The sequence below is a fragment of the Emys orbicularis genome, chromosome 3, assembly GCF_028017835.1.
Source record: "Emys orbicularis isolate rEmyOrb1 chromosome 3, rEmyOrb1.hap1, whole genome shotgun sequence".
In the NCBI taxonomy this organism is placed as follows: domain Eukaryota; kingdom Metazoa; phylum Chordata; order Testudines; family Emydidae; genus Emys; species Emys orbicularis.
Window position 1 is genome coordinate 3,668,263 of NC_088685.1, and position 19,203 is coordinate 3,687,465.

Genomic DNA, 19,203 nt, shown 5'->3' on the forward strand with positions numbered 1-19,203 from the left:
TTCTTCTCTCTTTCCACCCCCTCCTGACTGCCCTGGCCAGTCTGCCCCTGGTTCCCCTTCTGATGAGTGGAGGCCGTCCCGACTACACAGCCACCTCTCCCCAGAGAAGGTGGGCTAGTGTTCCCTTCCAGAGCACAGGCCAGCTGCCAGTCCTGGGCACGTTCCCTGGGCCCATGCTGGGTGGGGTAACAGGGCGAGGGGTAAGCGCCTGCGCCATAGGGGTGCTGCAAGGTGAGGGTTGCAGTGTGGCAAGGGGGCAGGCCCGCCCCATGGGGGTTGCCAGGGTGAGAGGTGTGGGCCTGTGCTGACAGTCTTGGGTTTGATCCCTGCTGCTGACTCCGGAACAGGGTCCTTACGGAAGAGGCCCCCACTGTGGGGCTGGAATTCCAGTCGATTTCTGAGAGGCAGCCGATCCTAGAGCCAGGACCACCACCTCCTCCTCTGATCTTGAGTGCAGGGACCCACAGACCTTCCCACCTGAGCCCTGTGCTGGCATCTCCCCGGCACCTGCAGCCCCGGCTGCTTTGCCTGCACATTTACATAATCCCCTTTAATCCAAAAGAAAAACACCCCGGCTCGCCAGGGGCAGGCTGGAGAGCGCGGGCGCGCGGCGAATGCCAACGAGCGCTCAGAGACGTGCTGTACGGCCGCGCCAGCCTATTAAAGTGTCACGTCGGCGTCTCTGCTGGAGGGAGCGTGTCTAAGAGTAACGGATGCGGCTGTTGACATATCAGCGACAAGCAGCAGCATCCCGGGAGTGACAGCCCATTAAGCCATCAGGCTGATGTTAATCATTCTGTCAGAAGCGCGGGGAATGTTCATCAACATTCATTTATTTGTTACGCGGGTGCCTCCTGCCTGCAAAAGCACCGGGACTTGGGGGACCGCGGGAAAGAGCCACAGCTCTGGTGGACTCAAGTCGGATGCTGCTCATCCTGTTTGATCATCGTTACCCCTTCCTGGAGTGTAAGGCCAGACAGGATCCTTGGATCCTTCTGTCTGACGGCCTGGATAGCGCCAGCCAGAGACGCTCACCCAGTTACGCATGTACCGCGCCCCATGACTTGTGTCTGACTGGCGCGTGAATGGTGCGAAATGGAGTCAGTGACCTGTTCGGTGATGACCGTCACGGGCATGGGCGAAGAGTCACGGTGAGGCCAATGTGGGCCAAAGTGCGGAAGCTTTGGGCGAGGGTTTGAGGGGGGCAGAAGATCCTAAAGCGCTGTGGAAACATGATTAGATGAGCCCGTCCCATCAAACCCTGGGGTGGGGGGGCAGAACCCCGAGACAATCACCTGGCAGCTGGCGGCCTGGTTAGCGAAGCTGCACCCGCCTGCCTGCTCCCTCTCTTGCTGGCCCTCCGAGGGAGATGCCTCTTGTTTGAGTTTCAGAGTGGTAGCTGTGTTAGTCTGTATCAGCAAAAACAACGAGGAGTCCTTGGGGCACCTTAGAGACTAACACAGTTATTTGGGCATAAGCTTTTGTGGGCTAAAATCCACTTCATCGGATGCATGGAGTGGAAAATACAGTAGCGGGTAAGGCAACTCCCATCTTTTCATGTACTAGTTATATATATATGTACACCTGCTACTGTATTTTCCACTCCATGCATCCGATGAAGTGGGATCTAGCCCATGAAAGCTTATGCCCAAATAAATGTGTTAGTCTCTAAGGTGCCACGAGGACTCCTCGTTGTTCTTGTTTGAGTGTCACCCCATTGCCTCCATCCCGATGGGATCGGGGAGTCACTGTTAAGTTAGCCTGTCAAGTATCAGAGGGGTAGCCGTGTTAGTCTGAATCTGTAAAAAGCAACAGAGGGTCCTGTGGCACCTTTAAGACTAACAGAAGTATTGGGAGCGTAAGCTTTCGTGGGTGAATGCCCACTTCATCAGACGAAAGTAATGGAAATTTCCAGAGGCAGGTATAAATCAGTATGGAGATAACGAGGTTAGTTCAATCAGGGAGGGTGAGGTGCTCTGCTAGCAGTTGAGGTGTGAACACCAAGGGAGGAAAAACTGCTTCTGTAGTTGGATAGCCATTCACAGTCTTTGTTTAATCCTGATCTGATGGTGTCAAATTTGCAAATGAACTGGAGCTCAGCAGTTTCTCTTTGGAGTCTTGTCCTGAAGTTTTTTTGCTGTAAGATGGCTACCTTTACATCTTCTATTGTGTGGCCAGGGAGGTTGAAGTGTTCTCCTACAGGTTTTTGTATATTGCCATTCCTGATATCTGACTTGTGTTCATTTATCCTCTTGCATAGTGACTGTCCAGTTTGGCCAATGTACATAGCAGAGGGGCATTGCTGGCACATGATGGCATATATAACATTGGTGGACATGCAGGTGAATGAGCCGGTGATGTTGTAGCTGATCTGGTTAGGTCCTGTGATGGTGTTGCTGGTGTAGATATGTGGGCAGAGTTGGCATCGAGGTTCGTTGCATGGGTTGGTTCCTGAGTTAGAGTTGTTATGGTGCGGTGCGTGGTTGCTGGTGAGAATATGCTTAAGGTTGGCAGGTTGTCTGTGGGCGAGGACTGGCCTGCCTCCCAAGGTCTGTGAAAGTGAGGGATCATTGTCCAGGATGGGTTGTAGATCACTGATGATGCGTTGGAGAGGTTTAAGCTGAGGACTGTAGGTGATGGCCAGTGGAGTTCTGTTGGTTTCTTTTTTGGGCCTGTCTTGTAGCAGGAGGCTTCTAGGTACACGTCTGGCTCTGTTGATTTGTTTCTTTATTTCCTTGTGTGGGTATCGTAGTTTAGAGAATGCTTGGTGAAGATCTTGTAGGTGTTGGTCTCTGTCTGAGGGGTTGGAGCAGATGCGGTTGTACCTCAGCGCTTGGCTGTAGATGATGAATCGTGTGGTGTGTCCGGGGTGGAAGCTGGAGGCATGAAGGTAGGCGTAGCGGTCGGTGGGTTTTCGGTATAGGGTGGTGTTAACGTGGCCATCACTTATTTGTACTGTGGTGTCTAGGAAGTGGACCTCCTGTGTAGATTGGTCCAGGCTGAGGTTGATGGTGGGGTGGAAGCTGTTGAAATCATGGTGGCATTCTTCCAGGGTCTCCTTCCCATGGGTCCAGATGATGAAGATGTCATCAATGTAGCGTAGGTAGAGAAGGGACGTGAGTGGACGAGAGCTGAGGAAGCGTTGTTCCAGGTCAGCCATAAAAATGTTGGCATATTGTGGGGCCATGCGGGTGCCCATAGCGGTGCCACTGGTCTGGAGGTATATATTGTCACCAAATTTGAAATAATTGTGCGTGAGGATAAAGTCACAGAGCTCAGCAACAAGTTGTGCTGTGTCATCATCAGGGATACTGTTCCTGACAGCTTGTATTCCATCTGTGTGTGGGATGTTAGTGTAGAGAGCCTCTACATCCATGGTGGCTAGGATGGTGTTTTCTGGGAGGTTACCAATGCACTGTAGTTTTCTCAGGAAATCAGTGGTGTCACGGAGATAGCTGGGAGTGCTGGTGGCGTAGGGTCTGAGTAGGGAGTCCACATATCCAGACAGTCCTTCAGTGAGAGTGCCAATGCCTGAGATGATGTGGCGTCCAGGATTTCCAGGTTTGTGGATCTTGGGTAGTAGATAGAATGACCCCGATCGAGGCTCTAAGGGTATGTTGATTTGTTCCGGTGTTAGTGTAGGGAGTGTCCTGAGTAGATGGTGCAGTTTCTTAGTGTATTCCTCAGTGGGATCTGAGGGAAGTGGCCTGTAGAATTTGGTATTGGAGAGTTGTCTGGCAGCCTCCTTCTGGTAGTCAGACCTGTTCATGATGACAACAGCACCTCCTTTATCAGCCTCTTTGATGATAATGTCAGGGTGGTTTCTGAGGCTGTGGATGGCATTGCGTTCTGCACGACTTAGGTTATGAGGCAAGCGATGTTGTTTTTCCACAATTTCTGCCTGTGCACGTCGGCGGAAGCATTCTATGTATAGGTCCAGACTGTCATTTCGACCCTCAGGAGGAGTCCATGTGGAGTTCTTCTTCCTGTGTTGTTGGTGGGAGGGTATCTGTGTATCAGTGCGCTGTTCAGTGTTATCTTGAAAGTATTCTTTCAGTCGGAGGCAGCGAAAGTAGGATTCCAGATCACCGCAGAACTGTATCATGTTTGTGGGGGTGCTGGGGCAAAAAGAGAGTCCCTGAGATAGGACAGACTCTTCTGCTGGGTTGAGTGTGTAGCTGGATAAATTGACGATATTGCTGGGTGAGTTAGGGGTACCCCTGTTGTGGCCCCATGTGGCAGGTAGGATTTTAGACAGCTTACGGTCCTTTTTCCTTTGTAGAGAGGTGAAGTGTGTAATGTAGATCTCCTGTCTTATTTTAGTAAAGTCCATTTGTGTGGAGGGTTGGTTATTTATGAAAGTCTCCAGGTTGGAGAGCTCTTCCTTGATGTTTTTCTGTTTGCTGTATAGGATGCTGATCAGGTGGTTAGCCTGGGTTTCCTCTTACTGACCCGGCTGCCTCTCTCGGGGGCCTGGAGAAAAGCAGCCCCCAGGCAGCGGTGGGGTGGGGCACCCAGTGCCCAGGGATGTTTCCAGCCCACCTAAGGCTGAATTGTGGCGGGGCCCAGAGCGCGGAGGCTGCCCACGAGGGACAGGGCTCTGCGAATGGGAACAGAGGGGCAGGGGCTTTATTCCCTGGGCTACTGCCCAGCTGAGCCGGTGAGGGTGTCATTGGTGCTGGGAGCCCATGTGCTTTAGCAAACATTACATGGGGAGTGGGGTGGGGTGGGGATCTGAATTGTCCTGGCTGCATCGGGTGATGCTAACAGGAGGCTTTGCAGACTTGCTGAGAGGACCTGGGAAGCCTCTGCAGGGGGCTCTGTAAAACACACGGCAAGTCTGTCCTTGAGTTTCAGGGTCGAAGGGTTTAAGGATCATCCAGACCAGTGGGTCTCAACCGGGGCTACGCGTACCTCAGGGGGTGCACACAGCTCTTCCAGGGGTACAGCCACTCGTCTAGAGATTTGCCTAGTTTTACACCAGGCTACAGGAAAAGCACTAGTGACGTCAGTACAAGCTAACATTTCCTACAGACCAAAGAGCAAGTCAGCGATCTGTCAGTAGCAGTGGGCTGGGACACTGTATGGCTGATTTTGTAAGCGAGTCGTTTTGAAGTGAGGTGAAACTTGGGATACACAAGACAAATCAAGCTCCTGCAAGGGGCACAGGAGTCTGGGAAGGCTGCGACCCATCTGACCTTCAGCATGGCACACGGGCCACGGGACTTCCCTTGGTGACTCCTATCTCCACTCCCTCGGGCTGGGCCCAGAGCGAAGGGGCTTGTTATTGCCATTGCCGGGAGGAATTCGGATGAGATGTCAGAGTAACACGCTTGCCCAGTGCATGTCGTACCCTAACTTAGGGGCTGGCTCAAGTAGGAGGTAACAGCCTACTACTGCTGCCAGCTGATGGGAGTTACTCCTTTAGCCCAGTTGCAGCCCGGTCCCCTGGGACCTCCGGCCCCCACTGCCCTCATGTTAGTGACGTCGTGTCCCAAACGCCTGACTCGGTGGCCTGGCCTCTCCCGCCCATCAGTTGTAGGGTACCAGGTGTAACGGGCAGGGCCCTGGCCCCCCTGCTTGTTGACGGTTAATTAAAGGAGCAAAACAAGTTGAACTTCCCTGACAGGGCTGAGAAACAGACCTGGATGGTCTCCAGGACCCTGTGGCCCCTCCATTGTGTGGGGCTGGGCGGCAAAAGGGGCTGGGCTCTGTGGGCAGGTGTTTTACTCGGGGCTGGGTGGCACACGAGGGCTCGGGAGGCAGTGCACAAGAGCTCTGGGGTGAGGGTGGCGTGGTGCGCGAGGGCTCTGGGTTCGGGGGTAGCGGGCGAGGGCTCTAGGTTCGGGGGCAGCGTGCGAGGGCTCTGGGATTGGGGGCAGCAGCGTGCGAGGGCTCTGGGGTCGGGGGCAGCGTGTGAGGGCTCTGGGTTCGGGGGGCAGTGTGTGAGGACTCTGGTGTTGGGGGGCAGCAGGCGAGGACTCTGGGGTTGGGGGGCAGCGTGCGAGGGCTCTGGGTTCAGGAAGCAGCATGCGAGGGCTCTGGGGTTGGGGGGGGCAGCATGGGAGGGCTCTGGGGTTGGGAGGCAGCGTGCGAGGGCTCTGGGGTCGGGGGCAGCGTGTGAAGGCTCTGGGTCGGGAGGCAGCGGGCGAGGGCTCTGGGTTCAGGAGGCAGCGGGCGAGGGCTCTAGGTTCGGGGGCAGTGGGCGAAGGCTCTGGGTTCGGGGGCAGCAGCGTGCAAGGGCTCTGGGGTCAGAGGCAGCGTGCGAGGGCTCGGGTTGGGGGACAGCGTGCAAGGGCTCTGGGGTCGGGGGCAGCGTGCGAGGGCTCTGGGGTCGGGGCGCAGCATGCGAGGGCTCTGGGTTCAGGAGGCAGCGTGCAAGGGCTCTGGGGTCAGGGGGCAGCGTGCGAGGGCTCTGGGGTAGGGAGGCAGCATGCGAGGGCTCTGGATTTGGGAGGCAGCGGGCGAGGGCTTTGGGGTTGGGGGGCAGCGGGCAAAGGCTCTGGGTTCGGGGGCAGCGGGCGAGGACCCTGGGTTTGGGGGGGGCAGCGGGTGAGGGCTCTGGGTTCGGGAGGCAGCGGGCGAGGATTCTGGGTTCGGGAGGCAGCGGGCGAGGACTCTGGGTTCGGGGGGCAGCGGACGAGGACTTTGGGTTCGGGGGGAAGCGTGCGAGGGCTCTGGGTTCGAGGGCAGCATGCGAGGGCTCTGGGTTCAGGAGCAGCGTGCGAGGGCTCTGGGTCCGGGGGGCAGCGGGTGAGGGCTCTGGATTCGGGAGGCAGCGGGCGAGGATTCTGGGTTCGGGAGGCAGCGGGCGAGGACTCTGGGTTCGGGGGGCAGCGGACGAGGGCTCTGAGGTCCAGGGGCAGCGTGCGAGGGCTCTGGGTTCAGGAGCAGCGTGCGAGGGCTCTGGGTCCGGGGGGCAGCGTGCGAGAACTCTGGGTTCGGGGGCAGCGGGCGAGGACCCTGGGTTTGGGGGGCAGCGGGCGAGGGCTCTGGATTTGGGAGGCAGCGGGTGAGGGCTCTGGGGTTGGGGGGCAGCGGGCGAGGGCTCTGGATTCGGGAGGCAGCGGGCGAGGGCTCTGGGTTCAGGAGCAGCGTGCGAGGGCTCTGGGTCTGGGGGGCAGCGTGCGAGGGCTCTGGGTTCGGGGGCAGCATGCGAGGGCTCTGGGTTCAGGAGCAGCGTGCGAGGGCTCTGGGTCCGGGGGGCAGCGGGTGAGGGCTCTGGATTCGGGAGGCAGCGGGCGAGGATTCTGGGTCCGGAGGGCAGCGGGCGAGGATTCTGGGTCCGGGGGGCAGCGGGTGAGGATTCTGGGTTCGGGGGGCAGCGGACGAGGGCTCTGAGGTCCAGGGGCAGCGTGCGAGGGCTCTGGGTTGGGGGGCAGCGGACGAGGGCTCTGAGGTCCAGGAGCAGCGTGCGAGGGCTCTGGGTCCGGGGGGCAGCGTGCGAGAACTCTGGGGTCAGGGGGGTCAGCGGGCAAGTGGTCAGGGGTCAGCGTGTGGACGTGGTGCCCTGCCTGAGTCACAGCAGCTGGGACCGGCCGAGCTAGTCAGACCCCCACGTGTGGGCTCCGCTCCGGCCAGCGCCTGACCCGTCTCCCCGCCCCGCAGGTACGATTCCCAGGAGCTGATGCACAACTCCAGCTTCTGCCTGGTGCCGCGGGGCCGGCGCTTGGGCTCCTTCCGCTTCCTCGAAGCTCTCCAGGTAAGCCAGGTCCCGTGCCAGGCCTCGTCCCCCCCCCCCGACACCCCCGTGCTGCTCCCCCACCCTGTTCCCAGCCACGTGGCTGGGCGGACAGACGGACGCACGCCCCTGCCTGGCTCACCCCGCCCTGTCCCCCCTTCGCAGGCCGCCTGCATCCCCGTGCTGGTGAGCAACGGCTGGGAGCTGCCCTTCTCCGAGGTCATCGACTGGAACAAAGCCGCCATCATCGGGGACGAGAGACTCCTCCTCCAGGTAGGGGCCACGTGCTCGGGGGGGCAGCCTGACTCCCCGGCCCCTCTGAGACACCCCCCCGCGTGGCAGGAAGGCCGCCCCTGCTCCCGGCTCCGTGGGACTGACGCGGGGTCTGGCCGGGTGGGTGAGGTGGGGAAAGCCCTTTAACACCCCCCCCCCGGGCCAGCATCCCCATCGACTGCAGCCCCCAGCCGCCCGCTCCGCATGGCCCACCCTTCCGGAGGAGAGCAGGAGCGAGAAGCAGCCGGTGAAGGAGGCAGGATCGGGTGCTGCGCTGTCCCCAGCTCCGGGGCTCTGGTACCAAAGGGCAGTGCCAGGCTGGGCTCGCATCCAGACCAGTCTCATGGGGAGCTGTGGGGCAGTGACTGGCACCCAGCCAGGCCTGGCTTCTAGCTACCTCGGCGCCAAGGCACAGAGGGTCCTACAATCCCAGCTCTGCTCTCTCAGCTCTCTGCCCCTGGAGCCCAGGGCTGGGGTAGCAGGGGGCTGCGGGTCGGGATTGGGGGCACTGACAGAGCTGGGGGAGGGGAGCTCAGGGCTGGGGTAGCAGGGGGCTGTGGGTCGGGATTGGGGGCACTGACAGAGCTGGGGGAGGGGAGCTCAGGGCTGGGGTAGCAGGGGGCTGTGGGTCGGGATTGGGGGCACTGACAGAGCTGGGGGAGGGGAGCTCAGGGCTGGGGTAGCAGGGGGCTGTGGGTCGGGATTGGGGGCACTGGCAGAGCTGGGAGAGGGGAACCCAGGGCTGGGATAGCAGGGGGCTGTGGGTCGGGATTAGGGGCACTGGCAGAGCTGGGGGAGGGGAACCCAGGACTGGGCTAGCAGGGTCTGTGGGTCGGGATTGGGGGCACTGACAGAGCTGGGGGAGGGGAGCCCAGGACTGGGGTAGCAGGGGGCTGCGGGTCGGGATTGGGGGGCACTGGCAGAGCTGTGTGCAGGTGAAACATGCCAAGTTCCTGCCTGCATTGTGCCAGCTGGATTAATGCTGCCCTTACATTGGTTTAGAAGTGTGTCCCTCCCCTCTGGCCGGCTGGGCCCTCTTTTGGGGGACACCCCTCACCGCCTTCAGGCCCCTGCCAGGCCTCTGTGACTGCGGGCCCGGGTAGGTACAGCCCAGATGTAACCACAGAGGGCTGGACCAGGAGGACATCAGCCCCCAGCCGTTCCTAAGGCCCCCGTGTGCTCCGGGCTTGCCCATCCGAAGGGGGCAGAGGGGTCTGCACAGACCCACACTCCTGAGGGCACCAGAGCTGCTCAGCTCCAGTCCCCTGCTATCCCAGCCTGAACTCCTGGGAATGTGGCAACGTCCCAGGCCATGGGGGGGTCTGAGAGCAGCATGGAGGGCGGGGCGGCTGTCCCACCCCAAACCCAGCCTGCTGCCGGAGCCGGGGCATGTATCTGGGGCAGCAGGGCCCAGGGCTGGGGCATGGCTTCGGATAGTCCTGTTCCCACCTCTGCCACTGACTCATGGGGCAGGTTCAGGCCGCTCAGCGCCTGCCCACCCTGGGCCTCCCGTCCCCTCTCTGTGAAATGGGCACAATAAGAGCAGCCACGGGCGGCCACCTAGTGACTGGTACAAAGTGTGATCCATGACTCTGTGGGCCAGATCTTCCACGGCTCAGCTTCCCCAGCTGGGGTCAGATTCCCCGGCCAGCTCGGGGGAATTCTCCAGCCCCACCTCAGCACCTGTCCCCAGAGCTGCACTTACCCAAGAGAGACCCCGGCCAGCTGGCCACGTCCTTGGCTCTGGGGGCCATCTTAGCCCACCACTGACCTTCCCTCACCCCCCCTGCTCTCTTCCAGATCCCGTCGATAACCCGCTCCATAGACCACGACAAAGTCCTGGCGCTCCGGCAGCAGACCCAGTTCCTGTGGGAGACGTACTTCTCCTCGGTAGAGAAAATCGTGCTGACCACCCTCGAGGCGAGTGCAGCAGTTTGGAGATCTGGGAGACCCGGGTTCGAATCCTGCTCCCCAGCCACCCAGTGTGACCCTCAGCAAGTCCCTTAGCCCACTGAGGAAGAGAGGAAGGCTGGCCCGGTGGCTAGGGCATGCTCATGGAGCTCAGGCGTTCTGCCCCAGACTCCACGTGTGACCCTCGCCCAGTCGTGCAGTGGGGATCGTAGCGCCGTCCTGTCTCACGGGGGGCCAGGAGGTGCTCAGATGCCATGGTGATGGGTGCCTTGGAAGTGCCGAAGACAGATGTGTGCAGATCAGCCTCCGTGCTCGCTCCGGCCTCTGCCCCTCCGCTGGCTCAGTTCAGCCGTGCCGGGGCTGGGAGGTTGGATTGAGCTGGATGGGCAGCCCAGGCTGGCGATCTCAGTACGTAACCAGGGTCCCAGGCGGGTGGCACTTGGTGGCTAGCCCGGGCCGCCACGTCTGCACTGCTATTGCTGCCCGTGCCGGCTAATGAAAGCTGGCCCAGGCACAGCTACACTGGCAGCATGGACGCACCTCTAGAGGGGGCTGGCAAACAACGCCTGGGCTTGGTACGTCAAATGAGGGGGGCTCAGCCCAGCATCTGCTGCCCCGGGTCGCTGCCGCCTGGAGGAGTCTCAGGTGCCCAGTGCAGGACCCCTCTTGGGATCCCAGCTCAAGGCAGGCAGAACAAACACCTTTGACATGCGGACGGAGCAGGTTTGCTCTGGAGTCAGTGGGAGATGATCAACCTGGAGCCCCATGTGCCTTTAATGGGGGTCCCTGGTGCCATCTCCCAGGATTGTCCTGGCCAGGGCAGCGTGACCCAGGGGAAACAGTCTGTGCTTCCTGCCTGCTCCCAGCTAGGCCCAGCGCTGCCCTTACCCAATGGCCAGGATCAGTTGCGTGCGGACAGGGAGGGGGATGTCAAGCTTTGAGGAGCAGATGCCTGCAGTGGCAGCCACAGCTGATCGAGACGTGCCGGCTACTAAATGGGGCCCAGACGTCCCAGAGGACAGCGGCTAGTTCTGGGTGCGTGTGGCTGGCCCTGAGGAGCACAGGGCTCGCCTGGGGTTACAGGTCAATGGGCGGGACGGCCTGAAGAAAAGCCAGGAAACCGCCAGGACTGCGTGTGTGCACGGCAACCCCTGCTGTTAGCAGAACACCAACCTGGGCCAGCTGGTGCAATGGCCAAAGCCCCACATCCCGTCTGGCCCTGTGGGCGGGAGAGCTGGGGCCGAGCCAGCCCTGATTCAGCCCGAGCCCCACTCGCGTGGAAACAGGTGATTTCCTGTAAAGAGCAGGAGGTGGCCACAGGAAGGGGAAGGAAGCTCAGGAGGCTGCAGTGATGCGGCCACAGGTGAGAGAGGCTCTGCGGGAAGCCCCAGGGGCCAGGGGAGCTGCCCCAGCTCAGATGGGGAGTAACCTGCTAAAGCTGGAATGGCTCTGGCAGGACCAGGGGAGCTGGGCCCAGGCGCAGCTGGAGGGGAGACGTACGTTTCATTTTGATCGTTGAGTCGATAAACCAGCCCCGAAGCAGGGCTGTTGGGTTGGACTGGAAAAGCCCCAGCGGGAGTTTATTCGGGATCCACGAAGGGAAACTGAGGCGCAGCCACCAGGGGGTGCAGTGAGACGGCCACTCATCTGCAGGCCCATTATGAAGGCGTGGGGAGCCCTGAATTATGGGGCAGCGCCTTGGACCCATGCAGCAGCTCCCCCAACCCCCGCAGCGTTAGGGTGGGTGCTGGGATGCCTACCTCCAGCACAGAGCCCAGCCTTGCTCCCTGGGGTGGGAGCCCCACCCACTGCCCTGGAAACTCTCCCCCTGCGGCGCTGGGTAAAGTGTCCCGGGCCATGTGGGGAGGGGCACGTTGAGTTGCTCCTGGTGCATGTCGGGTCCCCAGGGCGTGGTGGTGAACCCTGCTGCCAGCTCCCCGTGGGGCCGTGAATCCCCAACTCTCACTGCTCCGACTCGCTCTCTTAGAGTCCAGCAGCAGATCGGCACCAGCTGGCCTCCCCTCCAGTCTAGGCCCCTCTAGGGTCAACCTTGCCCAGCTGACTGGCGATGAGGGGGGTTAACCTGCGTCTACACTGGGGAAAGGCTGCGGCTGTGCTGGGGCCAGGTAACACGTGTTTGCTAACCCCAGATTAACTCACCTCGTCTCCTAACCTAGACAACCCCAGTGGGGGGCAGGGGCCCAGCCCTCCAGCCGCTAGCAGAGATTGCTGTGGCGTGTGGCCCAGTGTGCTGGTTCCCACCCCAGGGTATATGGGGCAGAGCCGGTGGCCGTGGCAGTGCAGCGGCCACAGCTGAGCCTCGCAGGGCCCAGCCCAGGGTCAGTAACGCGGCTCCCTGGTGCCCTCTTCGTTTTCAGATCATCCAGGACCGAATCCAGGCGCACGTCAGCAGGAACCACGTGATGTGGAACGCGCAGCCGGGCGGGCTCTACGCGCTCCCCCAGTTCTCCACCAGCCTCGCCGACTTCCCCTTCTACTACTTCGCCCTGGGTAGGCGGCAGCGACGGCAGGAGAGGCCAGGCCCTGGGAATGGGCACGGGGGGCTCAGGCCTGGCTAGGCATCGGGGCTGGGAACCCCCAATGGAGTAACAGCCCGTGGCTGAGCAGAATATAGAGGGTTCGTGGATTTCGGATTCTCCTGGAGGGGCCGTGATGCCCACACGCTTTGGCGCAGTGCGTTACAGCGGGTGGAGTTTGCTCCGGAGCGGCCCAGGACAGGAATAGCCGGGGGCTGCTGGTCAGGACGGGGCAGCGGAGGTGGAAGATGAGTGGGTCACACACACTGCTCCGGGATCCTGCACCTGCAGCGCCTCCTGCTGTTCCAGCCCAGTTTGTGGCAAACGGGCTTTTCCCGCTGATAGCTGGGGAGGAGCCGGCTGGAGACTCACTCCTGAGTTAGCCCCACCCTAGAGCGCAACTGGAATTCAGGGAGGGGCGGTCACGGGCCCTGTGGTGCCGGTGCCAATGGATCTGGCCCATTTTACAGTGTCCGGCTCTGCCGGCCCCCTCAGTCCTTGTGTGCAAGCCCCCCCGTTATCCCAGCCATGGGCTCCCCACCCATAGCTCCGCCGACCCCCTCAGTCCTGATGTGCAACCCCCCCCCCGTTACCCCACTCCCAGGTGCCCTTCATACTGACTCTCTCCCCTTCCTACCATTCCTTTCTTCCTGCTCCCTTTTATCTCCCTTCCTACCTGCAGCCGCCGGCCAGCCCCGCGTGCTGGGGGGCTGCTCAGTTGGTGGCAGGCTGAGGATTGACGGGAGGGGATTGGTTCTTGCAGGGTTTGCGGGTGTCTCTGCTGGGGGAGATCGGCCCTTCCACCAGCTCACGGATGCACTTTGCAGACACTGACCTCCCAGCTGCACCTAACGCTGCATCAGCCCCGGGGTTGGGGCTAGAACTCGTACAGCGGCGCCACATCCCCCTCTAGTGGCCGGTCCAGTGAATGGCGTTACCCCGTTAGCTAGAGTAGCAGAGGTCTGATGGGGAAGGTTCTAGGTTCAAATCCAGGGTGTGTCTGGTGTCGTTCTCTGATCCCCGGCACGTAGGCTCCTGGTTTGTTTCAGGATCCAGCTTAAAATTTCCAGCCTTTTCTAAACCAGCCCTTCAAAGGGAGGCAAAAGTAGGGGCCTGTCTTTTGTGTGCTCTGTCTATCTTAGGGTTTCACCGTGCGGCCCATCAGCCTAGGATCTGGGCACTGTCCACATAACATCTGTAGCATCAGTGACATCCCTGCTGGACACCAGTGCGTCCCTGGCACACTCCCTTTTCAGGATCAGAACTCTGCTGGGGGAGGGGGGCTTAGTTTTGGTTTCAGATTTTATGAATTTCCCCCTTTTCCTCTGACATACGAAGAAGACCAGAAAGGGGGTTTTTAAGTGTTTTTTTCCTGCTTCTTTTCCATTAGAAAGCCAGGTCTTGTCTAGCTGGAACTCTACAGGCATCACAGGGGCCTGAAAGCGGAGGGATTGGGAGGGGAAGGGTGTTTTAGTCAGATTGCTCCAGACTTGGTTTTTATCACCCATCCATTGCCCAGCCACCACTTGGGAGAAAGGATGTCTCTGTTAACGACTGACATCTGGTAAAGACGCCCTGGGGATGAAAGAAAAGTTTGACAGCCCGACCCCTCCAGCTGAGAGATCAGGGGGCGCACAGCCCAGCCCAGCACTGAGGACTGTTTTAAATCTTGGGATTTTAAGCCAATCTCCTGACTGTGGGAGCTGACTCCTGAGTGCGTGGGGCCGGTGATGCTGCACCCCGCTTGGCCATTCCCTGTCCCCCACGGCCAGGCCCCGAGAGCGCTGTGAATTCCTCTGTCCATCATCTCCGCCCCAGCCCTGCCCAGCTGCCGCCGGGCTGTTCCCCTCCCCCTCCTGCCTGCCGTGGGCCCCTTGCCCCTGAGCTTGGCTGGGAGCCCGGGCCAGTCCGAGCCAGGTCGTGTGTCATTGCAGGGCGAAGCCCGGCCAAGGAGTTCACCGCCGTCATCCAGGCCGTGTCGCTGCTGCTCTCGCAGTCCCAGCCCATCGTCAAACTCATCCTGGCGGTTGCCAAGTCCAAGTATTGTACCCAGGTACGGGCCCACCTGCCGGGGGAGGGGGAGGGCGCCACCGGGGGCTGAGCGGAGCAGGACGTTCCTCCTCCTTGGGCCTTGGCCTCTGGTCTGATCCCTGAACAAGCCCCTGGCTAGCCACAGTGGGAGCTGTGCCCCTCCACCCCAGGGTGGGGCTGGGCGAGAAAACCACAGGGGGAGCGAGTCCAGGCTGTGCCGGGGATGGAGGCTGGGTGGTAGGGGATGGGTCCAGGCCATTCCGGGGATGGAGGTTGGGGGGCGGGTTTGGCCCAGGCTGTGCCAGGGGTGGAGGCTGGGTGGCGGGGTCGGTCCGGGCCCTTCCGGTGATGGAGGCTGGGCAGTGGTGTGGGTCTGGGCCTGTCCCTACAGGCCCCTGGGTGTGTCTGGCTGAGGTGCTGTCCCCGCGGGCGTCTCTGCCCGGGCCATGCACCGCGCTGACCAGCGTGATGGTAGCCCCGGCTCTGCCCTGGGTGTGGACGAGACCGGTGGTGCTGGCTGGTCATGGCTGACGCTTGGCAAAGGTCTGAGCCCGGGGCTGGTCGGGGCCGTAACCCGCCCTGCCATGAACCCGGCCCTGCCCTGTCCCTGCTGCAGATCGTGGTGCTGTGGAACTGCGAGAAGCCCCCGCCCCCAAGGAGCCGGTGGCCGTCCGTCCCCGTGCCACTCAGCGTCGTGGAAGGGGAACACAAGGTAGGGGGGCCCTGGGGCTGCAGCGCTGCTGGGGGTGGGAGGGCAGGAAGGGGAGCAGTGGCTGGGTTTGGGGGTGGGGGTGTGTGGTCGCAGTGGCTGGGGTTTGGGGGGGGCGTGGTCGCAGTGGCTGGGTTTGGGGGTGGGGGTGTGGTCGCAGCGGCTGGGGTTTGGGGGGGGCGTGGTCGCAGTGGCTGGGTTTGGGGGTGGGGGTGTGTGGTCGCAGTGGCTGGGGTTTGGGGTGGGGGTGTGTGGTCCCAGCGGCTGGGGTTTGGGGGTGGGGATGTGTGGTTGCAGTGGCTGGGGTTTGGGGTGGGGGGGGCGTGATCATAGTGGCCGGGGTTTGGGGGGCGTGTGGTCGCAGGGGCCGGGATTTGTAGTGGGGGGGCGTGGTCGCAGTGGCCGGGGTTTGGGGTGGAGGGGCGTGGTCGCAGTGGCTGGGGTTTGGGGCGTGGCTTGCTGGGATTGGGGGCGTGGCTACAGTGGCCGGGGTGGGGGCGTGGCTGGCTGGGATTGGGGGCGTGGCTACAGTGGCCGGGGTGGGGGCGTGGCTGGCTGGGATTGGGGGCGTGGTCACAGTGGCCGGGGTGGGGGCGTGGCTGTCCGGGGTTTAATTGCTTTCCCCTTGCACAGACCATGAGCAGCCGTTTCTTTCCCTATGAGCTCATCCGGACAGACGCCGTGCTGAGCCTGGACGAGGACACCATCCTATCGACCAACGAGGTGAGGCCAACGGGGGGGTCCAATAATCCCCATTGTCCCTCCCTGCAGGACTGGGGCACATCTCAGAGCTGGGGGCGGGAGAGTCCAGGGCTGGGATAGCCCCATGGGGGCAGCATTGGCAGAGCGGGAGAGGCGGGAGGAGGGGCACCGGCAGAGCGGGGGGGGGGGGCGGAGGCTGGGGCAGGTCTGGAGGGCCCTGTGGTGCAGCGACAGAGCCGTGTACTGGAGACTCACACAGCATCTGCCCGTGCTGCACCTGGCCGTATCCCACACCGCTCATCGGCTGCTCACAGCAGGTCAGACACTGGGATGCAAAAGGAAGCAGCATTTGGGAACAGCCCGGGCCTAGGGAAAGCAGAAATTTCAACTCCATGCCCAAGCAGGGGCCGGAGAAGTCTCTGATGCCTGGTGACGGGCGACCTTATGAACGCTGATAGCAGCAGGGCTCCTCTGGCCATGGACAAATGGATCTGCTCCAGCAGGGGGCGCTGAGGCTCCCAGGCCGCTGCCCCCTAGGGCTAGGCAGACCCCCAGCCAGAGGTTCGGCCCAGGACACCATGGGCTGGGCGAACGCAGCTGTATTAGCCACGGACGGCGGGGCAGGGTCAGTGCCGGGGCTGCCGTGCCAAGCCTGGCTTGTTAATCCTGGTTTCGTTCCTTTCTCGTCTTCCCCCCGACCTGCCCCTGCCATCGGGGCCTCCAGGTTGACTTTGCCTTCACTGTGTGGTGCAGCTTCCCGGAGCGCATCGTGGGCTACCCGGCCCGGAGCCATTACTGGGACAAGAGCAAAGGCTGGTGGGCGTATACCTCCAAGTGGACCAACGAGTACTCCATGGTGCTGACCGGGGCAGCGTTCTACCACCGGTGAGCTGGGGGGCGGGAGGGAGGGGGCAGTGCATGCGGCCGGGAACCCGGCTCTGGGCAGGAAATCACATGGAGCTGGGGGCTGCGTACGACGTGCCGCTGGCAAAGCACAAACGTTTGCCTGGCCTGGCAGAGCACCGGGCAGCCTCTGGCAGGCACCAGCCGCGAGCGCTGGCTGTACAGCAGGGCCAATGTACAGAGAGACTAACGCGAAGCAGTGGGCTCCCCGGGGACACCCCTGCAACCTCAGCTCTCCCGAACGAGGGCTCTGGCTGAGAGCAAAGCCTTCTCCATAACCTCCCGCCCTTTGCAAGCCTTGTCCCCCCATTGCCACCCCCACCCGGCTAATGGGGAGCCCCAGTGCAGACGGGCTGCTGGCTTTGCAGGGTCTCGCCTCTCCCTGCTCAGAGCAGGTCTCCCTGATGTGGCCACCCTTGTGCTAGCAGCTCCAGGAGCATCTCCGGCCAGAATTACTCTTGGGAAGACCATGGGCCAGACCTGTCGCTGGCGCGTCTCTGTTGCCTTGGGAGGAGACCCACCGGGGCCAATTTGGCCTGGGGGTCTCACGCCCCCCTGGCACTCGCTGAGCGCTGCCTGTTTGCCCTCTCCTTGGCAGGTACTATCATTACCTGTACACCTTCTACCTGCCCGCCAGCCTGCACAGCATGGTGGACCAGATAGCCAACTGCGAGGACATCCTGATGAACTTCCTGGTTTCCGCGGTCACCAAGCTCCCGCCCATCAAAGTCACCCAGAAGAAGCAGTACAAGGAGACCATGATGCAGCAGGTTGGTTTCCTGGCTGCCTCGAATGCGTGGAACTGGAGATGGCCCTCGGCACAGAAAGCCCGTGCCAGCCTGGGGATCCAGCCCGAACCTCCCTTGTGCAGCAGAGAGCCCTGCCCCTGCCTCTGCCCCTGCAGTGGGCGCCCTGCGCTCAGCCCCAGCACGCCCTGGGACGAGGGTGATTCCCCCGCTGAGTGGGGAGGGGCTTGGGGCTGGCGCGTGGTTCAGAGTCGAGTTTTGTCCTGCTGCTGTTACCTTTCGGCTCCCTGCGCTGCCCTCCTGTGGCACCGGAGGTTGTGGCACATCAAAATTAAGCTAATTCTCCCAAAGCAGCTGGGGCCCCGGCGGCCTGATTCTCAGCGGTGCTGGGCACCTGCCGGGATCTGAGGATCAGGCCCAGGCTGCTGCCAGCAGGCACCAAAATCGGAGGCTGCTGCTGAAAACTTTGGCCACAGCCTCAGCCAGGTCAGCTCCCGGCCCTTCCCAACATCTGCTGCTCCCAAACCCCCTGAATTACCTGCTGCCCAGGCAGCCTGCGGCCGAACAGCTCCCTCCACCCAGGGGCAGATTTCTGGGGTGACGGGGGCATGCCGCATGGTGCCGAATGCGTTTGGGGCTGGTTGTCAGGACACCGGGGTTCTGTGCCCAGTGCGGGGGCTGGTTTGCTGGGTGAGCTCACCTGGCTGTGTCTGTTTCCCCGTGTCTGGGATGGGGGTGGTGGGCAGTGCATTGCACGGCTGTGCAGTGAAATCTGTCTAGATACGATTCGTATCTGGCCCCTTCATTGCAGCCTCTGAGCTCCTTGCCGTGGTCTCTGTCCTCCCCACAGCCTCCTGAGCTAGGAAGGTGCTGTCAATGGGGAAACGGAGGCAGACAGACTTACCGGAGCAGGGAATTAAAGCTGGGTTACCCATGGCCCTGTCTAGCGCCCCCCACTGGGCCACCCTTCCTCTGACAGGCTCCGTTATCCCTGCAAGGCCGCTGTGCTCTGGGCGTTTGAGTGACGCCCCGGAGTTCCTGCGTGGTCAGGGACCTCCCGCCTTTGCGCTGAGGGACCCTCTCCCACCTTCCCTCCCCAGGGCTCCAAGACGTCCCGCTGGGCCGACCCGGAGCACTTTGCCCAGCGCCAGGCCTGTATGAACTCCTTCGCCAGCTGGTTCGGCTTCATGCCCCTCGTCCATTCGCAGATGCGGCTGGACCCCGTCCTCTTCAAGGACCAGGTCTCCATCCTGCGCAAGAAGTACCGGGACATCGAGAGGCCATAGAGCTGCCGAAGCCGTGGACGGAGAGCGAGGATGGGGTGGGGGACCCCCCAAAGGAGCCTGCGGAGAAGGGACTCTCTCTTGGGAGCCACGGAGGCTTGGGCCGAGGGGCAGGGCCGGGCCGTGGGGCACAGGCAGAGGAGATGGCTGATGGGCCTGGCTCTGGGGTTAACCCGTTGGGGACAGTCGGAGGCTCAGGGATGCAGAGTGCAGAGTCCAGGGGCAGGTCACTGACTGATCGCTCGGAGGTTCGTGTCACTGTTTGGTTCTGGTTTTATCGCTTTCAAGCCAAGAATCGTGCCTCCTCTCCGGGCTCCAAGCTGCGAGTGCAGACAGAGCCGCACCGAGATGCCCGCTCAGCTGTGACCTTATTTGATCTTTAGCTGCCTTTTACTTTGGTCGCCCAGCAAGGGCTCAAAGCCCTTTT

General features: G+C 61.7%; 1 protein-coding gene across 1 annotated transcript in view; it reads left to right on the plus strand.

Moving 5' to 3' along the window:
- Positions 1-18,779, plus strand: part of LOC135875675 (exostosin-1-like) — a 167,235-nt gene extending 148,456 nt beyond the window's left edge. Inside the window, exons 2-11 of the mRNA XM_065400627.1 lie at positions 7,609-7,702; positions 7,847-7,954; positions 9,755-9,874; positions 12,244-12,376; positions 14,337-14,455; positions 15,050-15,145; positions 15,776-15,865; positions 16,569-16,729; positions 17,346-17,517; positions 18,594-18,779. Coding sequence (XP_065256699.1) covers positions 7,609-7,702; positions 7,847-7,954; positions 9,755-9,874; positions 12,244-12,376; positions 14,337-14,455; positions 15,050-15,145; positions 15,776-15,865; positions 16,569-16,729; positions 17,346-17,517; positions 18,594-18,779 — 1,279 coding nt within the window. The remainder of the gene's footprint in view (positions 1-7,608; positions 7,703-7,846; positions 7,955-9,754; positions 9,875-12,243; positions 12,377-14,336; positions 14,456-15,049; positions 15,146-15,775; positions 15,866-16,568; positions 16,730-17,345; positions 17,518-18,593) is intronic.
- The last annotated feature ends 424 nt before the right edge of the window (positions 18,780-19,203 follow it).